Source organism: Diospyros lotus, unplaced genomic scaffold, assembly GCF_014633365.1.
Source record: "Diospyros lotus cultivar Yz01 unplaced genomic scaffold, ASM1463336v1 superscaf1, whole genome shotgun sequence".
Classification (NCBI taxonomy): domain Eukaryota; kingdom Viridiplantae; phylum Streptophyta; class Magnoliopsida; order Ericales; family Ebenaceae; genus Diospyros; species Diospyros lotus.
Genome location: NW_026267104.1, coordinates 6,886,922 through 6,907,666, shown reverse-complemented (window position 1 = coordinate 6,907,666; position 20,745 = coordinate 6,886,922). Strand labels below are relative to the sequence as shown.

Below are 20,745 nucleotides of genomic sequence, written 5' to 3'. Positions count from 1 at the left end.
ACGTGACAATCACTCAAATCATGTCATGATAACATAAAAAATAACATTCAAAGCATCCTTTCAATTAAGTCTAATATACAATTTTTTATTGAGAGAGTCTATTATGCAATTATGATTTATCTATTTTTTTTTAACAAAACAAAAAAAAAATCACTCATTTTACAAAGAATACCCTAATTACTTCATATTTTACTCGCATGAAAATTTAAATTATAGATGTTATTTCAATAGCTGAACATCCTTTAAATATAAGGTAGATTTTCAAAGGCATTTAATTAGTTTAGTTATGATTTCAATTTTATTTTTTAATTTAAGAATGACATAGAAAAATAATTCATTTGGTAAGTTTTAAAAAGTATATTCAAGGCATTTATCTCAAACCTTTCAATTTTAAGTAAATATATATATATATATATTTATATATTTTAAACATGTCAAAAATTATTATCATACAAAATAAAAATCACATAAAAATAAAAGTGTCTTCAAAACCTTAACAACTTTCAATTCTAAAAATAACAAAAATAAAGAAAATAAGAACATCAAAATCATTTAGCACAAAAAAAGAAAAAGAAAAGAAAGAAAGAACACCAAAATCATAACTAAACAGATACACAATACATAAATGGTTGAGCTGGGGTACCATTCCTACATATGAGAGGCTATAACTATTGCAGCCATGTGAACAGTCAACAAAAAATCATACAACATCTCTTATCATTGAATAGAAACACAAACACTCAGCCAAGAAAAGAAACACAAACATAATTGATGCTTTAATTAACAGAAAACTGAAAAAGAAAAAAGACATTGCAAAAGATGCTTAGCAGGATCTAAAATAAAGATCCAAAAGGGTCGCCTTTGTCGTTAAAACTATATATATGTATGGCTGAATCAAAACTTGCAATAACATTATAATTAGCAATACAAAGAAGTGATCATTGTATTATTGGAGTTGCGTGAAATGCATGATTCATCTGCCTACTTACTAGTGATGAACATAAATCTGTAGTGCCATAAATCAAACTCAAGTTGATGTTAATTAAAGTAAGTTCACCTTTTCACAGTCTGTCATCGATCATCTGAATCTGTTAATTGATCTCTCGCTAGAGCTCCGGGAATAGAGAATTCGAGTCAGCCAACTGAAGACATTGTCGGCATCCAAAATAAGAATGAAAATAGTCAAAACTGGAATTGATCAATGAATAAATACAAAAAAAAAAGGGGGGGAGGCACTGTGTGCCAACAGTTTAGAATAAATGGCTCATACAACGTATTTTGGGTTTATTTTTCCATGTAAAGGAGAAGGGAGAACTATCTCTATATACAACTAGTCAACAGGTATCCACTCTAGTTCTAAATATAATTCACCAGATTCCACATTTTGGAGCTTCAGTGGTATTTCCTGTTTCACCTTGCCATCAACTATGTTTACGGTGCTATCTTCTATCAGCGCATTGTCATGAGATTTCAACCATTTTCCGATTTGCATGTTTGTAAACATTCCAGCATCACCAAATGCCATTGCAGAGGTTATCAGAGGTTGGATATCAATATCGGCTTCCCCCATTATGTCATCGGCTGAAAACGTGTCATGATCATACACTTGCTGCAATGTAGAAGGATTAGAAAGTATGTGAAAGACTAAGACCACACTGCACCTCAGAAGAAGGCACTAGTTTTCCATTTATGAGTGCTGAACCAATTGCTTCACAAGTCATGCTAATTATGCCCTAATAGTCTTGCTGTTTCTTACAATATCCTTTATTTTATCTAAAAATATGCGTGAAAACCCCCTCCATTTCTCTGGCATTATTAAGTATGTAAAGGTAACATGCTGGTTTAACCAAAAAAAAAAAGAGAGGTTAAAACACTGATGTCAAAATTCAGCAAAAATTATCAATAATACACGTATGAGTAGGGTTAGTTACAATCTCTGCAAATTCTCGAACTTCTCAACCAACATTACCTTTGAAATATGTGGGCAAAAAATAAAAGCGCATGTGCCTTTGCCACCTGTTATCATTTCTCATCCTGGTGTAAATGTTACCTAACAAACCTCGAAATGTATGTGCAACAGTTCAAAACCTCAAACAGTGAGTGGATTTTTTCAGCTTCTCCTTGACCAACGTGATTTATTCATTAATGTAACAACATATCAAGACTTAAATGCCAGTTAGGTGGGTCAGCTACATGGATTCTAGCCTACTAATCATCCCTATCTGTGGTAATATCTTCTGCAAGGCCATTACAACACATGTCAAAGAGTTTTCCTTAAATTTTTCTTGGTCTTCCTCTACCTATTTTACTAAAATCTTCTTCCTTTCCATCCACTATCAATATCCTTATGATCTTATCATATGACCAAACTATCTTTATCATGTCTCTGCATCTTACATTCAGTGGGAGCTACTCCAACATTATGAAATAGAATCTCATTTCTAATTCTATCTTGCTTTGTATGATCGCACATCTACCATAACATCCTTATCTTCATTGCACTCATATTTTGCTCATGTTGATGCTTTACTTCCCACCATTCCATGCCATACAAAAAAGCTGGAAACAAGAGCAAAGTAATAATTCTCCATGGAGAAACAAGAAATTCCACAACCATTGTTGTACATAAATTAAAAAAAAGAAATGAGGTTAACTAAGATCAAAATGTTACGACGGATGTGCAATCATATAAAAAAGGGGCAAAATTAGAAATAAGGTTATTTGTATCAAGATTTGAGTAATGCCCATTAAAGACAGATGCATAAATGTCATTAAAATGCTTTGCATAGAAATTCGTAGTTGAAGAGGCAAACAAAGAACAAAATAATTTATGTTAAATTAAATAATACTAATTGGAAAATTTGCGTTGAATGAACAGTCCAATAGTAAGGACCTTAAAGAAACTATGTTTTTCCTCTTTTCTTTTTTCTTCTCTTCTCCTATTCTATTGCATGAGCTTCAAATGTCAAATTAAAACAGTCAAGAGGTTGCCATTATTATAGATTCAGCTTCATAAACATCTTAGTGAAAATTGTGCAAAAATTGTCAATCAACATTTGTAGCAATTATCCTGTAAAATGTTGAGCTTCATTGAAAGCAGAAGAAAAATTCAAGGGTAAATGAGTTTCACCGCTAAAATTTGTTGATATTTTCATGGTGAAGGAACCTATCAGCTAGACTCCATATCATAATATTTATTAGGGAAAAGTATGCTTTGTATCTTACAAATATTTCTACTTCTACTTTCTTCATATCATTGGACATTTCCTGCTTCCTGTAAAAATTGTCCTTTGATCTGTCCATGATTCAGGCATGGTGTCAATTAACCTACAAATTCTGTCTTTTTCTTCCATATTATTGTACCTCCAGCCATCTCCATGACAATAATTACTTGAAGTTCATGTACAAGAGCTCTGCAGGTTTGAAAATTTATACTACAGTAACATAGCTGGGAATCTAGTGACTGAACATTAAATATGGTTTCAACTTCCAAATTCAGTTTGAGTTGAATCAGTAATCATGGTAGCATAGGATGAACATAATGATAGCCTTGTCATAATTATCCATGCCCTTTTCATCACTAAACATGAAAGCGAAAACACCAAGAAAGTAGGAATAGTTCTTTTCACATATACCCATAAAATCTAGTTCTGAATAGTTTGTGAGACCAAGTAGCATCCCATATATTAGACATCTTGATGAAACATTGAAGACTCAGAAGATTCATGTATAGTTGAATAAAATTAAAAAGAAAAGGCAGGAAGAAGGGAAAAGAGAAAAATCATTTATAACAATGATGAAGACACAGGAACAGATAAGCTTACCAGTTTTAGGATTCCATAGTCCTCAGGAACTGAAAGCAAGAGTTCCTCATTCCAGATTGGATTTAAGTTGCTCTTTACTATAGTTGTTTGGACCTTCTAAAACAATGAAATAAAGTTTCCAAAAGTAAGCAACACCTTCAATTTGTTTACATGATCATGCTGTACTTTAATTAAAAAAATCCAACTAACTATAGCCTATAAGTTACCCAAAAAATCAATTAAATCCAAGCATGTGTATGAGATGCCAAATCAGAAGCACCCTCAGACTTAAATTCTTTACCTAGAACTACATTTTAGTACAAACATTCACTTTTATTTTATTTTGTTCTGTAAAAAATCCTCTTCTATTTTAGTACAAAAATCTCATACTTTTTTATTTTTTTATATTTAAAAGATCCAGAACTGAAACTGAACAAGTAGCAAGATTTACAGGCATGTACCATGGATGTTGTTCATGCCTCAAGATTGAGCACTAGGGATCAATAAAGTAACTAACCTGATCCCCAAGAGTTAAGATAACGTAAGGATCACTTGACAGCATATCTCTGATAGCTAAATTTGTGCCTTTTACTACTGTGATTTTCAAATTTCCAATAAATTCCACCAAGCTATCCTGCCACCAGTTTCAACACCAAAAGAGGAACTAAAGTCAAATTATGCTGATTATTTTATTATGACTAAACAATTTACTTAGATTAAAATAGCAATAAATTTAATAAGAAACACCCATATAGGAAAACAATTTCATCAGAATGGAACAGAGACGGATCCATCGTTTGCATCTGATTAAGACACAGGATGCATAGCTATACTGGAGAGTGGAGATCAAGCATGTGCATCTAATATCACACAATTTTAAGTAAACAGGTTAACAAAATATACTGCTTTCTGTGATGAACTTGAACTTCGAAAGCTAGCCATTAGCTTCCTGGAGAAGGTTGCCTGGAGAGAAGATTTTTTAGCACCAGGAATTGATGAGATCCGCAAGCTAGGCTTCAAAAATTGTTGCAGCTCGTACTTAGACCTACAAAATCAAATCAAAGTCAAATCTTTAAATCAAGTAGGACAGAAGATACACATAAATACCCATCAAGATGACCACCATAAGAAATATAAAATAATAAAAACACAAAAAATCTTTGAAATTTTCATCCAACCTGATAAACTTTGCACGATCCTCATGACTAGAATCTGGCCCAGGTTTTGAGTACCCTTCAGGAATAAAAGCCTCATAAATGGAATTAGCAGAATCATTTCCTCCAACCTCAATCATTGCGTCAATCTGATCATCAGACCATTCATCTAATGAAACAGACAACACCTGCACAATTTACATTGATGATGCTAGAAAATTACAAGGAGACTAAGAGTGTAAGGAACCCAACAATAAGACAATTTAAACTTTCCAGTGAAATATATTATTGTCATCCATACTGGAGGTCAAACATTTGAAGTTAAACAGCCACAATGACAATCAACTAAATATGCAAATAAAAGCCCGTGTAGTATAGAAAAAGTTGGCAAAAATTCATTAATGGTACTTGATATTAGCCACCTTGGATAAGTTGGGAACATATTTTGTGTTTTAATCATTCATTTTCTTTTAGTACACACATAAAATAAGAATTGTGAAGAGTAGCTCTCCAAAATGTAAGCACCAACTACTTTTCAATGAGACTTCAACCTGTTAGGGTTGTAGACTAAACTCATGAATGTTGGATTAGTAACCCATTTTTATTAAGCGGAAGTTCTCTATGAAAAAATACAGTAAGTTAGACTTGGAACCTAACAAAATATTAATGATATAACAATAATACAATAAATCAGGTCCGGAGTGGGGGGGCACATGTTTGATTCATCCTTAACCATTTTTTCTTTTTAGGTGTATGTTTTTGATTCATCCTTAAAATAGTTTCTAGTTTTCCTAAAGTTTTCCAAAACAACATATGCAGACAAAAGCCTTCATTTAATACAATTCAGCAAATTTTTTTACCAACACCCTTAGAAGGATAATCAAAATGTGGCACCACATATGCAAACTAACATGTGATATCTAGTTATCTATTTTCTAGGAACATACATATGTCACTTTGGAACTATTCTTAAACTCATTCTATTCAAACACAACAAAATAAATGGGAAATGGAAATCGTTTTAATAAAAAAATCAAATTAAAAGGAGAATAGCATATGCATATTTTCAGTATCAACTTAGTCATGCCCCTATGCATTTCTTTCCAAATAGAGCAGGAAGGAGAATCTCCCAAGCAATAACCTTTGAGATACGGGTACCAAGGCTTCTATGCACGCTGCAGCATTTTAAGCATACGAACACCCCAATGTTGGCTGACCTGAAAATGCACATATATGATGACTCTTAAACATCCGCAAACATCCGCATGAAAATTACACAAGAAAAGTATGTTTTCTGTGGATCATCTTAAATTCAGTCATTCAAACCAGGAAATTAGATCTACATAATATGTTTAGCATATCAAGGGATATTTATCATGCCACTGATTCAGTGTTTTAAAAAGCGCTAAGCGAACTTCAACGTAGAAGGCCTGTGGAGTTTAAGCGCAAAGTGAAGCGCTTATAAATAAAATAAGGAGCATAAAATTTTATAAGCATAAAAAATATAAACTATTGAAAAAGAAATCATTAAAAAAAACTAAATAAGAATGAGGACTGCAAATTTAACAAAAGATGAAATACTATTTTTCATTTATATTTTATATCAGTTTACAAGTTCGTGCAACCATAGCAAAAAGCACATAAGGGACATATAAAATGATGCAATCTAGTCAAATGCTGGTCCTGATAGAACTTGGAAGGCAAACTAGTCTGAACTTTGGGTAGAAAGGATTTGAATATGATAAGGTTTTTTTTTTAATTTTTAATTTTTTCATTTTGTTGAGTCTTCTTTTGATTTTTGTAAAAGTTTGCAAAAAAAAAAAACCCATTCCACTTCACTAACAGAATTTACACAAAGGATCGGATGGAAGAATAAGGAAAAAAATCATCCCTAATTTACAAAATCCCAATTAATCAACCCCTAATTTATAGCAATCCCCAATCAATCAATCCCTAATTTACAAGAATCAAGAATCAATCATCAATCCCTAATTTAGGGCAATTTGGAATAAATCATCAATTTGTAATTTACGATAATTAGAAATAAATTAGCTACCCTTAATTTACACCTAATTACATGTTTCCTTCAAGATTTTTTGCTTGGTAAATACAGCTGAGTCTTCTTTTTTTTAAAAGTAAATGTATATATGATTTTATTTAGATCTTTCAAAAATCTGATAATAGCTTTTTCGAGGTAAGGTTTGCCAAAATTCAAAAAAAAAAAAATCCAACAATTCATATTCTTTGATAAAAAAAACCAAGTATATTTCTGAAGAGTGTTTTATTGCGCTTCGAAGCTTAGGGAAAAGCGCAACTTAAGCGCTTTTTAATCGCACTCAGCTAAAGTAGCTAAGTTTCACACAGAAAAAGCGCACTCAGCTAAAGTAGCTAAGTTTCACACAGAAAAAGCCCCAAGCATGCTGCACTTCGCACTTTGCGCTTTACACAGTGCACCTATTAACAAGATGGATGTCTATTACCTTTTAGCTATTAATGGCACAAAAGATCATGATATCAGAATATTCTGACAAATGTCTAATCTCTAAAGATGTTTGCTTCTATAGGAAAAGCATCACTATATATATGATGAGAAATCCACTCAGAAATTTTGAGAGAAGCCAATAGTGAGTCTCCAACTTCAAATATGCATTCAAATGAAACATTAGCAGGTTGCTCTCTTGTTAGTTGTTAGCAACCTGGTTCTCAATTATCACAAATGCCAAATATTTTGTGTTACTTCTGCAATAATTCTATACCCTAACTTATTTAAGTTACCATATTATTAACACATACAAAAGAGAATAAATAAGAGTTAATTTCTCTCTCCCACTTTTGACAATGCAACAAATTAATTCTTCGATTACATCACTACCTTTCAAATTGCATGCCTTTAAGTCTATAACAAAATAATCTTGACAGGATTCTAACTTAATAAAGAAATGTAAAGAATGGATTCAAATTGAGACCTTGAGAAAATATTGTTTATGAGAGAAGTATTGCATGAAACCATTTGAAATGTAAGGTATGCTACTATTATAAAACTATTAACAGGATTATCCTAGCGAGATAGAGAACCTAAAAGGATCAGGGTGGCAAAAATGGAACTTACGCCCATTTGGGGTCTGGAGCACCACAGTCAGCACAAGCACGATTATCACGTTGAAGCGATAGTTCTTTTAATCTTCTTCTACCTGCATGATTGCCATCCAGATATTCTACTTATTTAACCAGTTATTAAATAGGTCAAAAAAGCTTAGGTCTTAAAAGGGTGCAAGAATAATAAAAACCATGAATTACTTTTTGGAAATTATAGTCACATTGCCTCATGAAGTGCAACTCATGCAATAAAATGAAAATATTTTGAATGTGAAATTAAATCAATAGATAACAAATTTGCAGAGAAAATAAAGAGGGGAGTAACCCTATGGTTCTATTTTACTTATTCGGTCAAATCTCTCATGCCACTTTTGCTTCCTTATGAAACTTACAATATCCATCAAAATAAAATCAGGCAAAGAGCAATTAGGTTTGATAATTAAGCCAGCAATAACATCGTTTTAATTTGAATTCTTGTTTCCTTTTCTTCTCAATTCATCATAAAACTTTTTCTCTATTCAAGTATTAGGAAATTGAAATTTTACTCTCTTTTTTTATTCTGTTCTTGGATTTAGTAAGGCTCAAATCCAAGTGTGCAGTGAAGCTTCCTCATTGTGTGTTCTTTAGGGTTAGTTAGTGGAATGGTAAAGGCTGTTGTTTAAAAGCATAGGTTGTCAAGCTTGAGAAGTCAATTTCAATGTAGTGAGCATGGAAAGGATCAATGTAAACTATAGTATTGGTAGGATAGGTTGAATATTAGGCAGCCAATTTCGAAAACATTATCAACTTTTCACAATGCAAAATAAGTTGGAGCATTCAAAAACATAATTTACAATATAAATCCACATCACATTGCGGCCAAACATAATGCAGTTGCTGACATAAAATACAGCTGTGTGGAAAAATATGTGACAGTAACAGATTTTTAATTGTATCAGGGTGATAGAAAAGCATGAACTGAGCATTTGATGATCATGGCTACATTCATGTGTCTGACTACATATTTATGGAGATGAATAGATCAATTCAAGTTATATCAATCCATTAATCTCTCAACTTATTCCTTCCCTGAAACCAAGGTTGTTAAAATCGGGATTTTAAGTGGGATCGAAAAAGTGTCCATAAAATCGGATCGTAAAATCGAATCGTAAAATCGTAAGATTTTAGAGATAATTAAAAATACCCTTCAATTTTTGTAAATATATGTTTATAATAACATAATTTTGCAGAAAATAAGTTAATATCTTTTAATAACCTGATTATTTCTTATTATAGTTCAAAAGATGATACTTCTAAAATATAGTTCAAAAACTAGCAGATTGGTATAGGCAATTTAAAGGCAAAATATAGGTAATTTAGAGGTAAAATATAGCTTAAAATTCTTTAGAGGATTCTTTCAACGTCTTCCATTAGATTTATATTGCATTTTTTTCTTAATTTAACATTGATTAAATCAAGTAAAATCCCGATTTGGGGTTTGGTGATCCATTAATTAATTACTTGTTTGTCTTGATTTACTTATACAATCAATGTTAAATCAAGTAAAAATTATAATTTAAATCAAGTAAATTGGAACTTATGCAATTAATGTTAGATGCTATGTGACATTGGAACTTATACAATCAATGTTAAATCAAGTTTCAATTTAGAGACAAAATATAACAATTCATTGCATAAGTTCTAATATCAAATGTTATGTGACATTAAGACGTTGAAAAACATCCTCTAAATTGCAACTTAAATCAATGAAGGTCTTTGAATCGTAAAATCGTTTGGGGATCTCTGAAGCGTAAAATCGTAAAATCGTATATGTAAAATCGAGATTTTATAGGATTTTATCCCAAATTGGATTTTATATGGGATTTGAATCGTTTAGGGGTTTTCGAATCGTAAAATCGTACGCATAAAATCGGGATTTTAACAACAATGCCTGAAACTCTTATCATTTCTCTGTAGAAAGTTGAGTCTTACAACATTACCTAAAAATCGAGCAGGAATATAACAGACTTCTAGCATTCTAACATGGCATCAGAGTTTTTAATCCCGAACATGTGGAGTTCCAAATGTAGTGATAAGAATATAATATACACACCGTTAACTATTTACAAAGCTAGCGCTCAAGTAAAGCTCCCAACACATTACATTTACAGTAAAACTAAAGTTAGGGCTCAAATTCTCAGCTTTATCTCATAACTACCCTGCGGTATTGTCCAAATACATTTAGCAGAAAATGAAAATATAATGATTAACTCAAATAGGACAAAATCTTAAAACTACTGCTCTAGATACTAAGAGTCAGATTATCATCACTATAAAGGAGCATACCTGAAGATGGCTTCCCAAGCCCTGCCGAAGGTCTACTCATAGCTATTGAAAGCTACAATCATCCAACAAAGCTTTCTATTACCAGTATATGGCTTTAAGCTGAATCAACCACCAAAGAAAGGAAAAAAAGAAATCAGTAATCGTTTCAAAGAGAAAAGGAGAACAAAAATAAACCAAAAACAAAAGTTTGGGCAAAAAGATATTAAAAAAACAGAAAAATCTAGCCTAAGCACCAACTCCAAACATCCGAAATATAAAGCCAGGAAGAGAGAAGAGAATTCACACAGCTGTCCTGATGAAACCAACAAAACCCAGCAAGCAGTTAACAAAAGCTCCACATTCGCCTAATGCCTCCAAATTCAAGCTAAAAACGAGAATCAAAATCGGAGAAATGAAAAGAATGATGAACTAATCAATGCAAATCCATCACGCATCAACGCGAAAACCAATCGTATAACTAAGGCAAATTAATTACAAAAACGTCTTCCATGATGGCAACCGCATGTGCACTTGTTCATCGAATTGCGTTAAAAACGATTCAGTGTTGAACCAATGCATAATTTGTATTCATTGACAAAATCAATCCATTAATTTGAAACCAAAAACAAAAAAACAAAAATTCGTTAAACTTGATGAATGATGGCATAAATAATAGGGGGGGAAACAATCAAATCTGCCGAAACCGATGAATGATCGGTGTATAGTCGGTGGATTCACCAGATAAATTCATGGAATTCGAAGCTGAGCGAGAGACCGAACCAGCGAAGCTACAGAGAGATAAATTGGCTCTCCATGGAGAGGGAGGGAGAGAGAGGTGGCGACGTTAACAGAGTATTTCCTTGGTCCATTCTATTTGATTTGAACCATACCGATACCACCAACTGCATGCACATTTATTTTTCAGGTATAAATAATAATATTAATAATTTTTTTATAGTATTTTAACGTATTACCCTCGCTAGCATGCTCGAGGGTGATATTCTTTCATATTGTCCTTTTTTTTTTACAATAAAATATTTTGTACCAAATATAAAAATTTTATAAAAAATATGATAGTCAAGCAAACTTATTAATAATTAAAATTCATGTTTAATAAAATTATTACAAAAAAATTATTTTAAAACAATGCAATTTAAAAATATATATATCATAAATTTCTAATAATTATTACATAATAATACGTATAATAGATCACATCACACCACTACATAAAAAATAAAAAATTAATAAATAAATTCATTTTACAAATTATTTAATCTTAATAATAAATAACCCTAAGATTTGTATCTCTTTTTTTATGGTGTAAGATCATTTACCCACATTTGATCTGAAATCTAAATAACTATGTGTGATCAATACTTAGAAATAATCCTCCATGACAAGAGATTATCAGTTTGATCTGAAATCGAAATAATTATGTGTGATTGATAGTTAGAAGTAAGAATAATACTATTAGTACACCTTTGTGTACACTTTGGGCTACGCAAAGATGTATCAATGACAAAAAAATCCCTCATGAGACACATGAAAGCAAAAGGTATTTTAATTATAATACCCCTTTGTGTAGTCCAAGATGTACAAAAGTGATGTACATGTAGTATGATTCTAAAAATAATCCTCCATGACAAGAGATGATCAATATCGACAAGCATTCAACTCATAACAAATATGCTAAATTTATATCGAAAAATTCATGCATTAGCCATTTTAGAGTTGGGGTGAGACTATTAATAACACCATTTCCAATCCATTAAAGCCAACAACCCACCCTCCAATTTTGCATGGTTCAGTGAGGTAAGGCCGAGTATGTTACTTGGGTCCGTAAACTCAGAAGTTACACAAACTATATGCAATCTGCAATAAGTTGGCCCAGGAGCAGTTCTAACACAACCTTATATGTCTCCCAAGAAATTGATGATGCAGCTAAAATGCCAGAAGTGTGACTTAGAGAGATTAACAGACATCACTAAAATGGATGTACACCCATTAAGGCAGATGAAAAGTGGAGGACGAACTCAAGATTTTTCAAAAGGGAAACCTACCTGTATTAAATAGAAAACAATTCCTGATCCTAGTCCACCGCTAATAAAGATGTTCAGCAGCTTAATAGTAAACAATGGCCACATTACCCAAGAGTGAGAAATGCACCAATTCAATATGAAGTCAGGCATTATTGAGCTCTGAAGTAACAAAGACTAAGTATCAATAGACTTCAACATGCCATTGTTTGTTCTTCTTGAATTGAGAGAGCTTCTGGTCCCAGTCCTCCCCCCTCTGCTCCACAACCCTCTTCAATGTGTCCAGGATCCCGGGCATCATCCCCTTTAGACCGCAGAAATAAATGTGGGCCCCATTATCCAAGAGTTTGCAGATCTCATCGCTATATTCTTCAAGCTTGTCCTGAATGTACATTTTGCCTCCGCGTTTGTTCTTTTGTTCTCGACTTAGGGCAAGATCATACCGGAAGTTATCTGGGTAGTCCTGAAGATAATTGTTGAACTCATCGTGATAAAGGAGGCTGTCAGTGTTGGCCACCCCAAGAAACAGCCAAGCAAGGCCGCCAAACTTGTATTTAGGGACAGACTCCATGAACATTCGGCGGAGGTAGCCTCTGAATGGAGCCACACCCGTGCCAGTCGCAATCATAATGTGGGTGGCATTTGGGTCTTCTTCGGGTAACAGCATTATCTTCCCAGAAGGACCTGCCAGAATATTCTCACTCAATCAAGCGGATCAAGTTCTTGACCTTTTGATACCCAAAAAAAAAAACAAGAAGGAAAAACAAAAGCAATTAACCAAAAGAAACAGTGCAGTGGAAGCATGATTATCCTGATCACATAGGAAAATATGAAAACCAATCATGCTACTTCAAGTTTAGGCAACCTAATTTGAGATTGGAAACCAGAATTGACATGCTAACCATGCAAAAGCGGCTAATAGACCACATAAACAACTTTGTTGGTGCAAATAAGAGACTTAACAGGAAGGGAAGGCAAGGCCTAGCCCTAATTCTATGTCTAGCCAAGAAAAGATCAGATAGGTGGTGAAAGAAACTGTATTTCAGTTCCAGTGAGTTGTGTCACAATAACGCTCATGCTGAAAATTCAGATGAGATTCCACAGTAGAAAGATAACCAACAACGTGATTCCTCAAATCAAGTATCAATCCTACCATAACTTTGATGGGTCTGTCCTTTTAACTCAATTCAAAGAAAATTTGGCCCCATTGTATTCAACCATCTCATGTGGTAAGAGTGAAAAAAAAAAAAAAAGTGCAAATGCATGAAAGGAAACTGGTTGAGGAAGAACACATGGGATTACAGAATAAAAAGGTCATCCAATAATGGATCTCAGCTTTTAGTTAATTTAGTTAGCCTCTGCAACCTTCAGGATTAATAAATGCTGATGCAACGGCATCCATGCAATCTGGAAGAAACCCAAGAAAGAGCAACTCAATTTGCTTCTTGAAATCTCTTTTGAATATAACTGGACTTACGAGAGGGATAACGATGCTGATTTGAAAAAAGTCTAATTCATCAATATAAAGTTTAATTGATTGGTGGGATCTGAGGCAAACACAGTCGCACATTCCCTGTAACCAGTAATTAGCCATTTCACTAGTCTATTTTCTTACTTAAGTAGACTTGAGAATCTGAAAGAATTTTGTCCATATTTGAAATGCAATATAATCCTATTATTCCTATCATTCCTATCATAGCATCTAATGAACACCTATTCTTGTTAAAGTAAGAATCCTACAAATAGAAGATAATTCACCACACATTTGGTGTAATGTAATTAAATCTAACAAAAAGGCATCCCCAGTGCATGAGGGTCCCTGCTTGGTGATGTTTGGGAGGGTCAATCTGTATCCAACCTTCCCTTTGCTTTTTTGAAAATAGGCTATTTACTCAATTCGAACCCATGACCTTCCAATCACAATGGAGCAACCCTGCTGTTACTACCAAGGCTCATCCTAGTAGTTAAATCTAACAGATTATAAAATATAAGTAGAAAGAGTTTGTGCAAGATAATATTTTGTCTAGTGCTGGTAAAATAGTTCATTATGTTTTCAAGATTTTACTGATTGGTTGATTGCATTCAAGCTGTTAGATCTCAAACAGTTAACTGCATAGACAAAATATTTATTTGACAAGAATAGATAACATGGCTTCATTACAGGATTAAAGAATAACTGGATTCAGTGTCCTCTAAGTGGAAAAATTTTACCTGTGATTTTAATCTTATCTCCAGGCTTGGAATCACAGAGGAAATTGCTACATACTCCTTTCTTTGAAGGGTCTTCTTTGCCAGTCTCAGGATCATAATAGACAGCACGTCGAACACACAAACTGGCTGTCTTGCCATCAAAAGAGTCTCCATACCTGGTGGATGCAATTGAGTAAAGACGAACATTGTGAGGAGCCCCTGGTTTCTTTGGGTTCTCACCCTACAATGCAAAGAGAGCCTTATTTAGTACACTGTGCATCATTATATTAGTTGGCATGAAGAAGTTAATTTGAGCTTCAAAGGCATAGGGGTTTCACAGTCCATTTATATGGGACATGCTTCTCCGCTCTAGTAACAATGATTGCTACATAAAGGACAACCAAACCAAGTAAGAAAGGAAACAATTCCTTCCAAAGTTGATGTCCACAAGAAATCAGATCAATGACTATATAAATAAATAAAAAATGATCTATAAGAAACTAACCAGCAAGGTGAAAAGGGGCACTGTGGATAAATTTCTCACCCATCACAAATAACCATAAAATCCACCTTGCCAATGATGAATGTAATAACTGTAAAGAACAACCCATGAATTTACAACTTACAGGAGGAATCACACCATAACTCTGTCCTTCCCAATATGGAACATTGCCGCCATGATCAATTACAATATGACAAGTCTCTCCAGGAGCTTTAGGCCCTACAATCCTATCAACAGAAACAATAGTTGCTGCTGTATATGGTTCCTTGGGCTTGTATAAATTTAGCGGAGGCTCCTTGGCATCTTCAAGTGTTAAAGGTGAAACAGAAACCTTAGGTTTGGTTTCTTGTTGCACTGACATGGAAACTACATGCTGATTTCTTGATTGTGCACTCTTTGTTTTCAAATCCAGTCGGACAGAAACCCATGATTTATCACGAAAGCTTATATTATGTGCCTGCAACAAAAGTCAAATGACCTTGAGAACAATTTCCTAGAGTATAATATAAATGCTACCAGGAATATAAATTGAAAAGGAGATAATTGTTATAATACAAAAGGTAAGGAAATAATTAAAAGCACTCAATTTGATTTTGATGATATCACTCGTCCTCTTAGTAAAATGAAAAATTACTCAAAACAAGATATCATTCAACAAACAGGAGAATCAAAAGTTGACCCACACAGGGGTGAGGACATCAAAAATAATCTCTTAAATGAGACAGTATAAAATTTCCCTAATGCTGACCTGATTAAGGAATACGTACGCAGCATGCATCTTAAAGAGATCTCGAGCACAATTCAGCAATACAAATCAAACGAAAATTGGTCTAATTTTTGGCTAAGTAGATATCTTGAATTGTTGAAACGAACTGATAGGTGCTAAGTAAATAAATGACACTTGAGATTTCGAAAAGCAGGATAAATACGGTAGAGGGCAGACTTCAGTTCAAAAAATCTGCTCCAAGTTTATGAGTAGAAATTCCTAGAAAATTCTACTTTGATCCTCCTTAGAACATGAACCAGTTTTTTCAAGCTATAGAATTAGAAACTCCCAAGCACGCTGATCTCGAAAAAGTTTACACAGAATTTTGCAATTGGACAAAGTCACGGACACCAACTGGACAACATGGAGCAGGCATATAATCCCATCAACTATAAGCAACAATGCACAAGACATCTTTTTTTTTTAGCACGAGATATCTTTCATTGACTGGAAAATGAAGGTAGTAGGTACCACCCAATTATTTCATTTCAGTCCCACAGCTTCTCCATCCCCAGGAACTCCTAAAAACATCGGTTATCCCAATATCTATAATAAATGGTAAAGCATTCATACCACCCACATATAAAATCTCAAGAAAAGTGATTCACCGTCTTGTTATCATTTTGGAAGCAACTATGATGAACTTTAGAGAGAAGTGCTTTCGATCTTCCTTTTTAGTTTCTTATTTATTTATTTATTTGTCATCAAACAAGAGGATAATAAGACTTTTGGAAAGTACAAGAATTGCACAAAACTAGTGCAGCCCACAAGTAAATTTAAATAATGTATAGGTAATCAAAGTCGAGGTCACTGAGCAAAAACCAGGCTAAAACTTCTGGTTTCACAACACAAGTGCAAAAGCTAGTACTAAGATAAGAGGAATCTGAAGCACCTTAAGAACGGATCTCCGGAGAGACGAATCTCCACTGAGCGGGACAGCTACAGAGACCTGAAAAGGAAAATGAGACTTTGCTCAACAAACAAAACGATAGCTAATCCACTTCCCAAAACCGCAAACACAACCGGCGACGAAACACGAAGAGGGATCAGATCGAAATTGAAGAGGCGAATTTCACCTGAGAGACAGCCGAGTGAGCCATGTTGAGTATGATCGGATCGTGACGGCTTCAGCGTTCGGCTCCAAGATCAAATTACTCCCTGCTATCGCATGTATGCGCCTTTCTATATATAGAGAGAGAGAGAGAGAGGGCGATTGAGCCTTTGGAGGGTTGGAAGGGACAAGGGAACTGCAATCCGGACGCCTTGCCCTCCCTTTCTTCTCTTGCAGCTGCTGAGTATATTGATTGATTTATTATAGGAGGTGTCCTTTGGAGGTACCAATTTGCATAAGAAATATTTTAATTGGCCAATTAGGTGAGGATTGGATTGTAGATTGGAGTCACACTGATACCGACAAATTTTTTTGTTAAGTCAGCTGGAAGGTCTAGGCAGGCTCATGGGTTTGGGCTGCCAAGTTGGGCTCCATCCCTTCATTAACTGAGCCGTACTTAATTCAACCCAACCCACCACAATTATGGCCCAATGTGGGCTAGTCGAGTCGATCCGACTTATTTAATATCTCTAATTTTTGTGAGTTTTTCTTAGAAAATCATGTGAAATTTTTTTGATTATATCAAAGAACAAACCTAGGCCTTCTTCGTTCGCCGCAGCCACTACCAATTAACGAACAATCAAATAGCTTCAATCTAAACAATATAAGCCAAACGTGATAATGATTTTCGTCGTAATCATAGTCATTTTCTTCATTTTCGGTTTGATCCACCTCATGAATTCCTATTCTAGCCTCAAAATAAAACCACAAAAGATTTCAACATGTTTGTTTTTCCCAACCATCTCCGGGAACTCTTCGTCCTCCACGATGCCAACACGGACCAAGTTTTTATTGACACTCTTCCAATACTAGAGTTGGAACCAAACCTCGTTATTGGGTAAGTTAGAACCCATAGCCCAACTCAAGCATTAAGAGGGCATCGGCCAGGGCCTAGTCCATGATGCCGTCATGGAGAATGAAAAGCTCTTAGAACTAGCCATGAAATAAGGTTGTGTGATTGAAATCTTATGTTTTTCCATCAAAAGTATTAGATAGGACTATGAGGAGATGGACCAAGCTGAATATAATAAAGATAGCTATGATTTGTATAATAATCATTAGTACGTCTGAACTTATGTCATTTCGATTGAAGTCATTGGATCAACCATCGAGTGTCAACAAGGACAATGATGAAAGAATGAATTGACTCTGCCATTTATAGAGAAAATCAAGAAAATTAGAGCTCAAAATATAAAGATTTGAAATGCAATGAATCTGAAGTGAGAGAAAATCATGAAAATTGGAGCTCAAAAAGGAAAAGATTTGAAATGCAATGAATCTGAAAAAAAATAATAATAAAGTGCAATGAATCATCTTCATGAAGCAGAAGCGCGCATTAATTAAAAGTTCCAATTGGATTACAGAATAATGCAGTTACTGTCATTAGTAATGGTATTGGGGTAAATTTGAAATACCAGACAACAGATAGGGTGGCTTATAATAAATGGTGCAAATTTTTATAATCCAATACAATAAAACAATGTATATGCAAAATTACACCACACTATTTAATTATAATGATAAAAAATATACTTTTAATTTATGGTCTATTTTGGTTGAATCAAAGTCACTCATAAACATACCTTAATATTATTTATTTATATTTGACACCTTAAGAGAAATTCATAAAAATAAGTCACAGGTGTATAAAGTCATTGATGGCCAAGAGACTTAAGTTACATTAGCCAAGTAATTAATGTCAAATGACTAAGATCAAGAGACAACTAAGTAAATTCATCCGAGAATCTCTTTCGAGACCTTATTGAGTCATTCAATAATGCATGCGTTACTTGACCATTATTATTTAAGAGATTCACGTGGATAACCCAAATCCGCAAGTCTCTCTCCTAATCACATAAAAAACCCTTTCAAGAAACTATAAACCCTAATAAATTTTATCTCCAGAAGTTGTTTACGTGAGACCACGAAGAATAGAGACAATCTTATTTTCGATATCTTTTTTTACAAATTCAAAAAAGAGCCTAAAATACTCATCAATAATTGTGGCTCTTTCTCCACTTATAAGTCTCATCCCTCTTATAAATGAGAGACTTCTATTCTAGCAAATGTATACTCATAACCCTACTTGAACTATAACTCTACTTATTTTTTACATTCTACACTAATTCAAAGACTAATTTAAATATTGGAGAGCACGTGTGAAAAATCACCCACTCCCCTGACTAATTTCTTTCTCGTAAATCACCCGCTCTTTACAGGTTACTTGTTCCTTACACGTAAATCTTGATTGAGACATTTCATTGCAAAAAAGAAAAATTAAAGTTTTTATTTTTTTAGCTCATAATTTATTACAAAGTTTTTAAAGTTTTGAGTCACGTGCAAGGGATGCTTTCCCGGTGGACCACATGACATTTGTGGCTCAAATTTCTCCCATTTGTCCTGAGGGGCTGGCATGGTCCAATCCGTGGAGTTTGTATAGTAACTCAATTTAAATAAAAATGTAAATGATTTAATTTTTTTCAAAAATAAATTAAATTATTAAATCTAAAAAAAATTGACATCTGAATAAAAACTCAATTACAATGATAAAAAGAATATAAACAAAATAAAAAAATAAGAGTCCTATTATTTAACTTTTTTAAGTTATTCATCTTTTATTTGATATTAACTAAATATGATAATGCTCGAAATTAATCATAAGTATAAATGAGTGCTTCCACCAATATAGGAGCTAGAGAGCTCCTAAATGAGTCAAGAGCATGATACGGATTTTGATGTAGTTGCGGGGATGGGAATAACTAATGAATTGTGCTACTTTGCCCAAGAGGCTTATCAAATAAGGTTAATAAGATCAAAATGTTCTCGTCCAAAATACAAATTTACAAGCGATGTCATTGTTTTCACTTCTCTTCTCTTTCCTTTTCCATGGCCGCGATGCGATCGTCGACCGCTACTGCCATTGTCTCGTCGCCTCGCTGTTATCGCTTCGCCGACCGTCGTTACATCTTCTGATAGTTGGCAAGGCGAAGGTAGCGGCAGTCGGCGGGCGCATCACCACCATGGGAAGGAAGAGAAGAGAGAGATGAAGACAATGACATTTATTGTAAATTTGTATTTTGAGCGATGATATTTTAGTCTTTTTGATATTTTTCAATAAGCCTCTAAGGCAAAGTAGATTAAACCATAACTAATACATTATGTGCAAACAGAGTGAAAATGATAAATTGTGAGATATTAACTTTCTAGCACGCCAATCTATCAAATTAACCATTGTCATCTTCAACATTGTTTTTTAAATACTTATTCAATTCTGGCTTAACTTCCTCAACATCTTTTTGAGTTTTATGTCTTTTGAAAAGAGACACCATTAGTGGTCCAGGTTTATGCAAACTTAGCTCCACGTTTATGTCACTTGAGCTACTATTTTGAGCACTATTATTTGATCCACTAGGAGATCGATAAATTCAAATGCATGTACTCATCATACAAATAATTAAAAGCATGTCTCATCCATTCAACTACTTTCACCAAATATTTGATTAATGCCAAACTCCACATATTCAAATTTGTAACGACGATCGAGCACTATCAAGATAAAAAAACACCACATTGAATTTTTTAAGGTTCTCCCAATACTCGTGACACTCTTCTTTTATATTTTTTAGTTATGATAAAAATTCTAAATCAGTTGATACACATTGCTATTTCAACAGATAATCAGTATCACTTAACTCATAAAAATAAATATTAGATATGACATAAAATAAACCCGAATCATGTATGATGAGATCGTACAAATATTTCAATATTTTTGTTACT

The 20,745-nt window shown here is 33.7% G+C and overlaps 2 protein-coding genes across 2 annotated transcripts; both read right to left on the bottom strand.

The window, feature by feature from the left end:
* Positions 1 to 1,167: 1,167 nt before the first annotated feature.
* LOC127792841 (ADP-ribosylation factor GTPase-activating protein AGD12-like) lies at positions 1,168 to 11,287 on the bottom strand. Its single transcript, XM_052323456.1, has 9 exons — positions 11,096 to 11,287; positions 10,379 to 10,477; positions 8,067 to 8,148; positions 6,099 to 6,174; positions 4,982 to 5,145; positions 4,707 to 4,848; positions 4,321 to 4,437; positions 3,825 to 3,920; positions 1,168 to 1,609 (listed from the first exon to the last, which is right to left on the bottom strand). Exons 2-9 carry the CDS (start codon positions 10,416 to 10,418, stop codon positions 1,331 to 1,333), a joined length of 996 nt encoding a protein of 331 aa, XP_052179416.1. The 5' UTR covers positions 10,419 to 10,477; positions 11,096 to 11,287; the 3' UTR covers positions 1,168 to 1,330.
* Positions 11,288 to 12,399: 1,112 nt separating this feature from the next.
* LOC127793100 (ferredoxin--NADP reductase, root-type isozyme, chloroplastic-like) lies at positions 12,400 to 17,162 on the bottom strand. The gene is made up of 5 exons (XM_052323884.1): positions 16,931 to 17,162; positions 16,747 to 16,803; positions 15,213 to 15,545; positions 14,608 to 14,827; positions 12,400 to 13,080 (listed from the first exon to the last, which is right to left on the bottom strand). Exons 1-5 carry the CDS (start codon positions 16,952 to 16,954, stop codon positions 12,581 to 12,583), a joined length of 1,134 nt encoding a protein of 377 aa, XP_052179844.1. The 5' UTR covers positions 16,955 to 17,162; the 3' UTR covers positions 12,400 to 12,580.
* Between the last annotated feature and the right edge of the window lie 3,583 nt (positions 17,163 to 20,745).

Bases quoted from the DNA above. Each gene is read 5' to 3' on its own strand.
- LOC127792841 (XM_052323456.1), bottom strand. From the start codon at position 10,418: ATGAGTAGACCTTCGGCAGGGCTTGGGAAGCCATCTTCAG. The intron at 8,149-10,378 runs GTATGCTCCTTT...GCAATCATGCAG, and splicing joins GCTTGGGAAGCCATCTTCAG to GTAGAAGAAGATTAAAAGAA. The intron at 4,438-4,706 runs GTATATTTTGTT...AACTGGTGGCAG, and splicing joins CAAGTTCATCACAGAAAGCA to GATAGCTTGGTGGAATTTAT.
- LOC127793100 (XM_052323884.1), bottom strand. From the start codon at position 16,954: ATGGCTCACTCGGCTGTCTCTCAG. The intron at 15,546-16,746 runs GTGCTTCAGATT...CTTTTGTTGCAG, and splicing joins TCCGGAGATCCGTTCTTAAG to GCACATAATATAAGCTTTCG. The intron at 14,828-15,212 runs GTAAGTTGTAAA...TTTGCATTGTAG, and splicing joins GTTATGGTGTGATTCCTCCT to GGTGAGAACCCAAAGAAACC.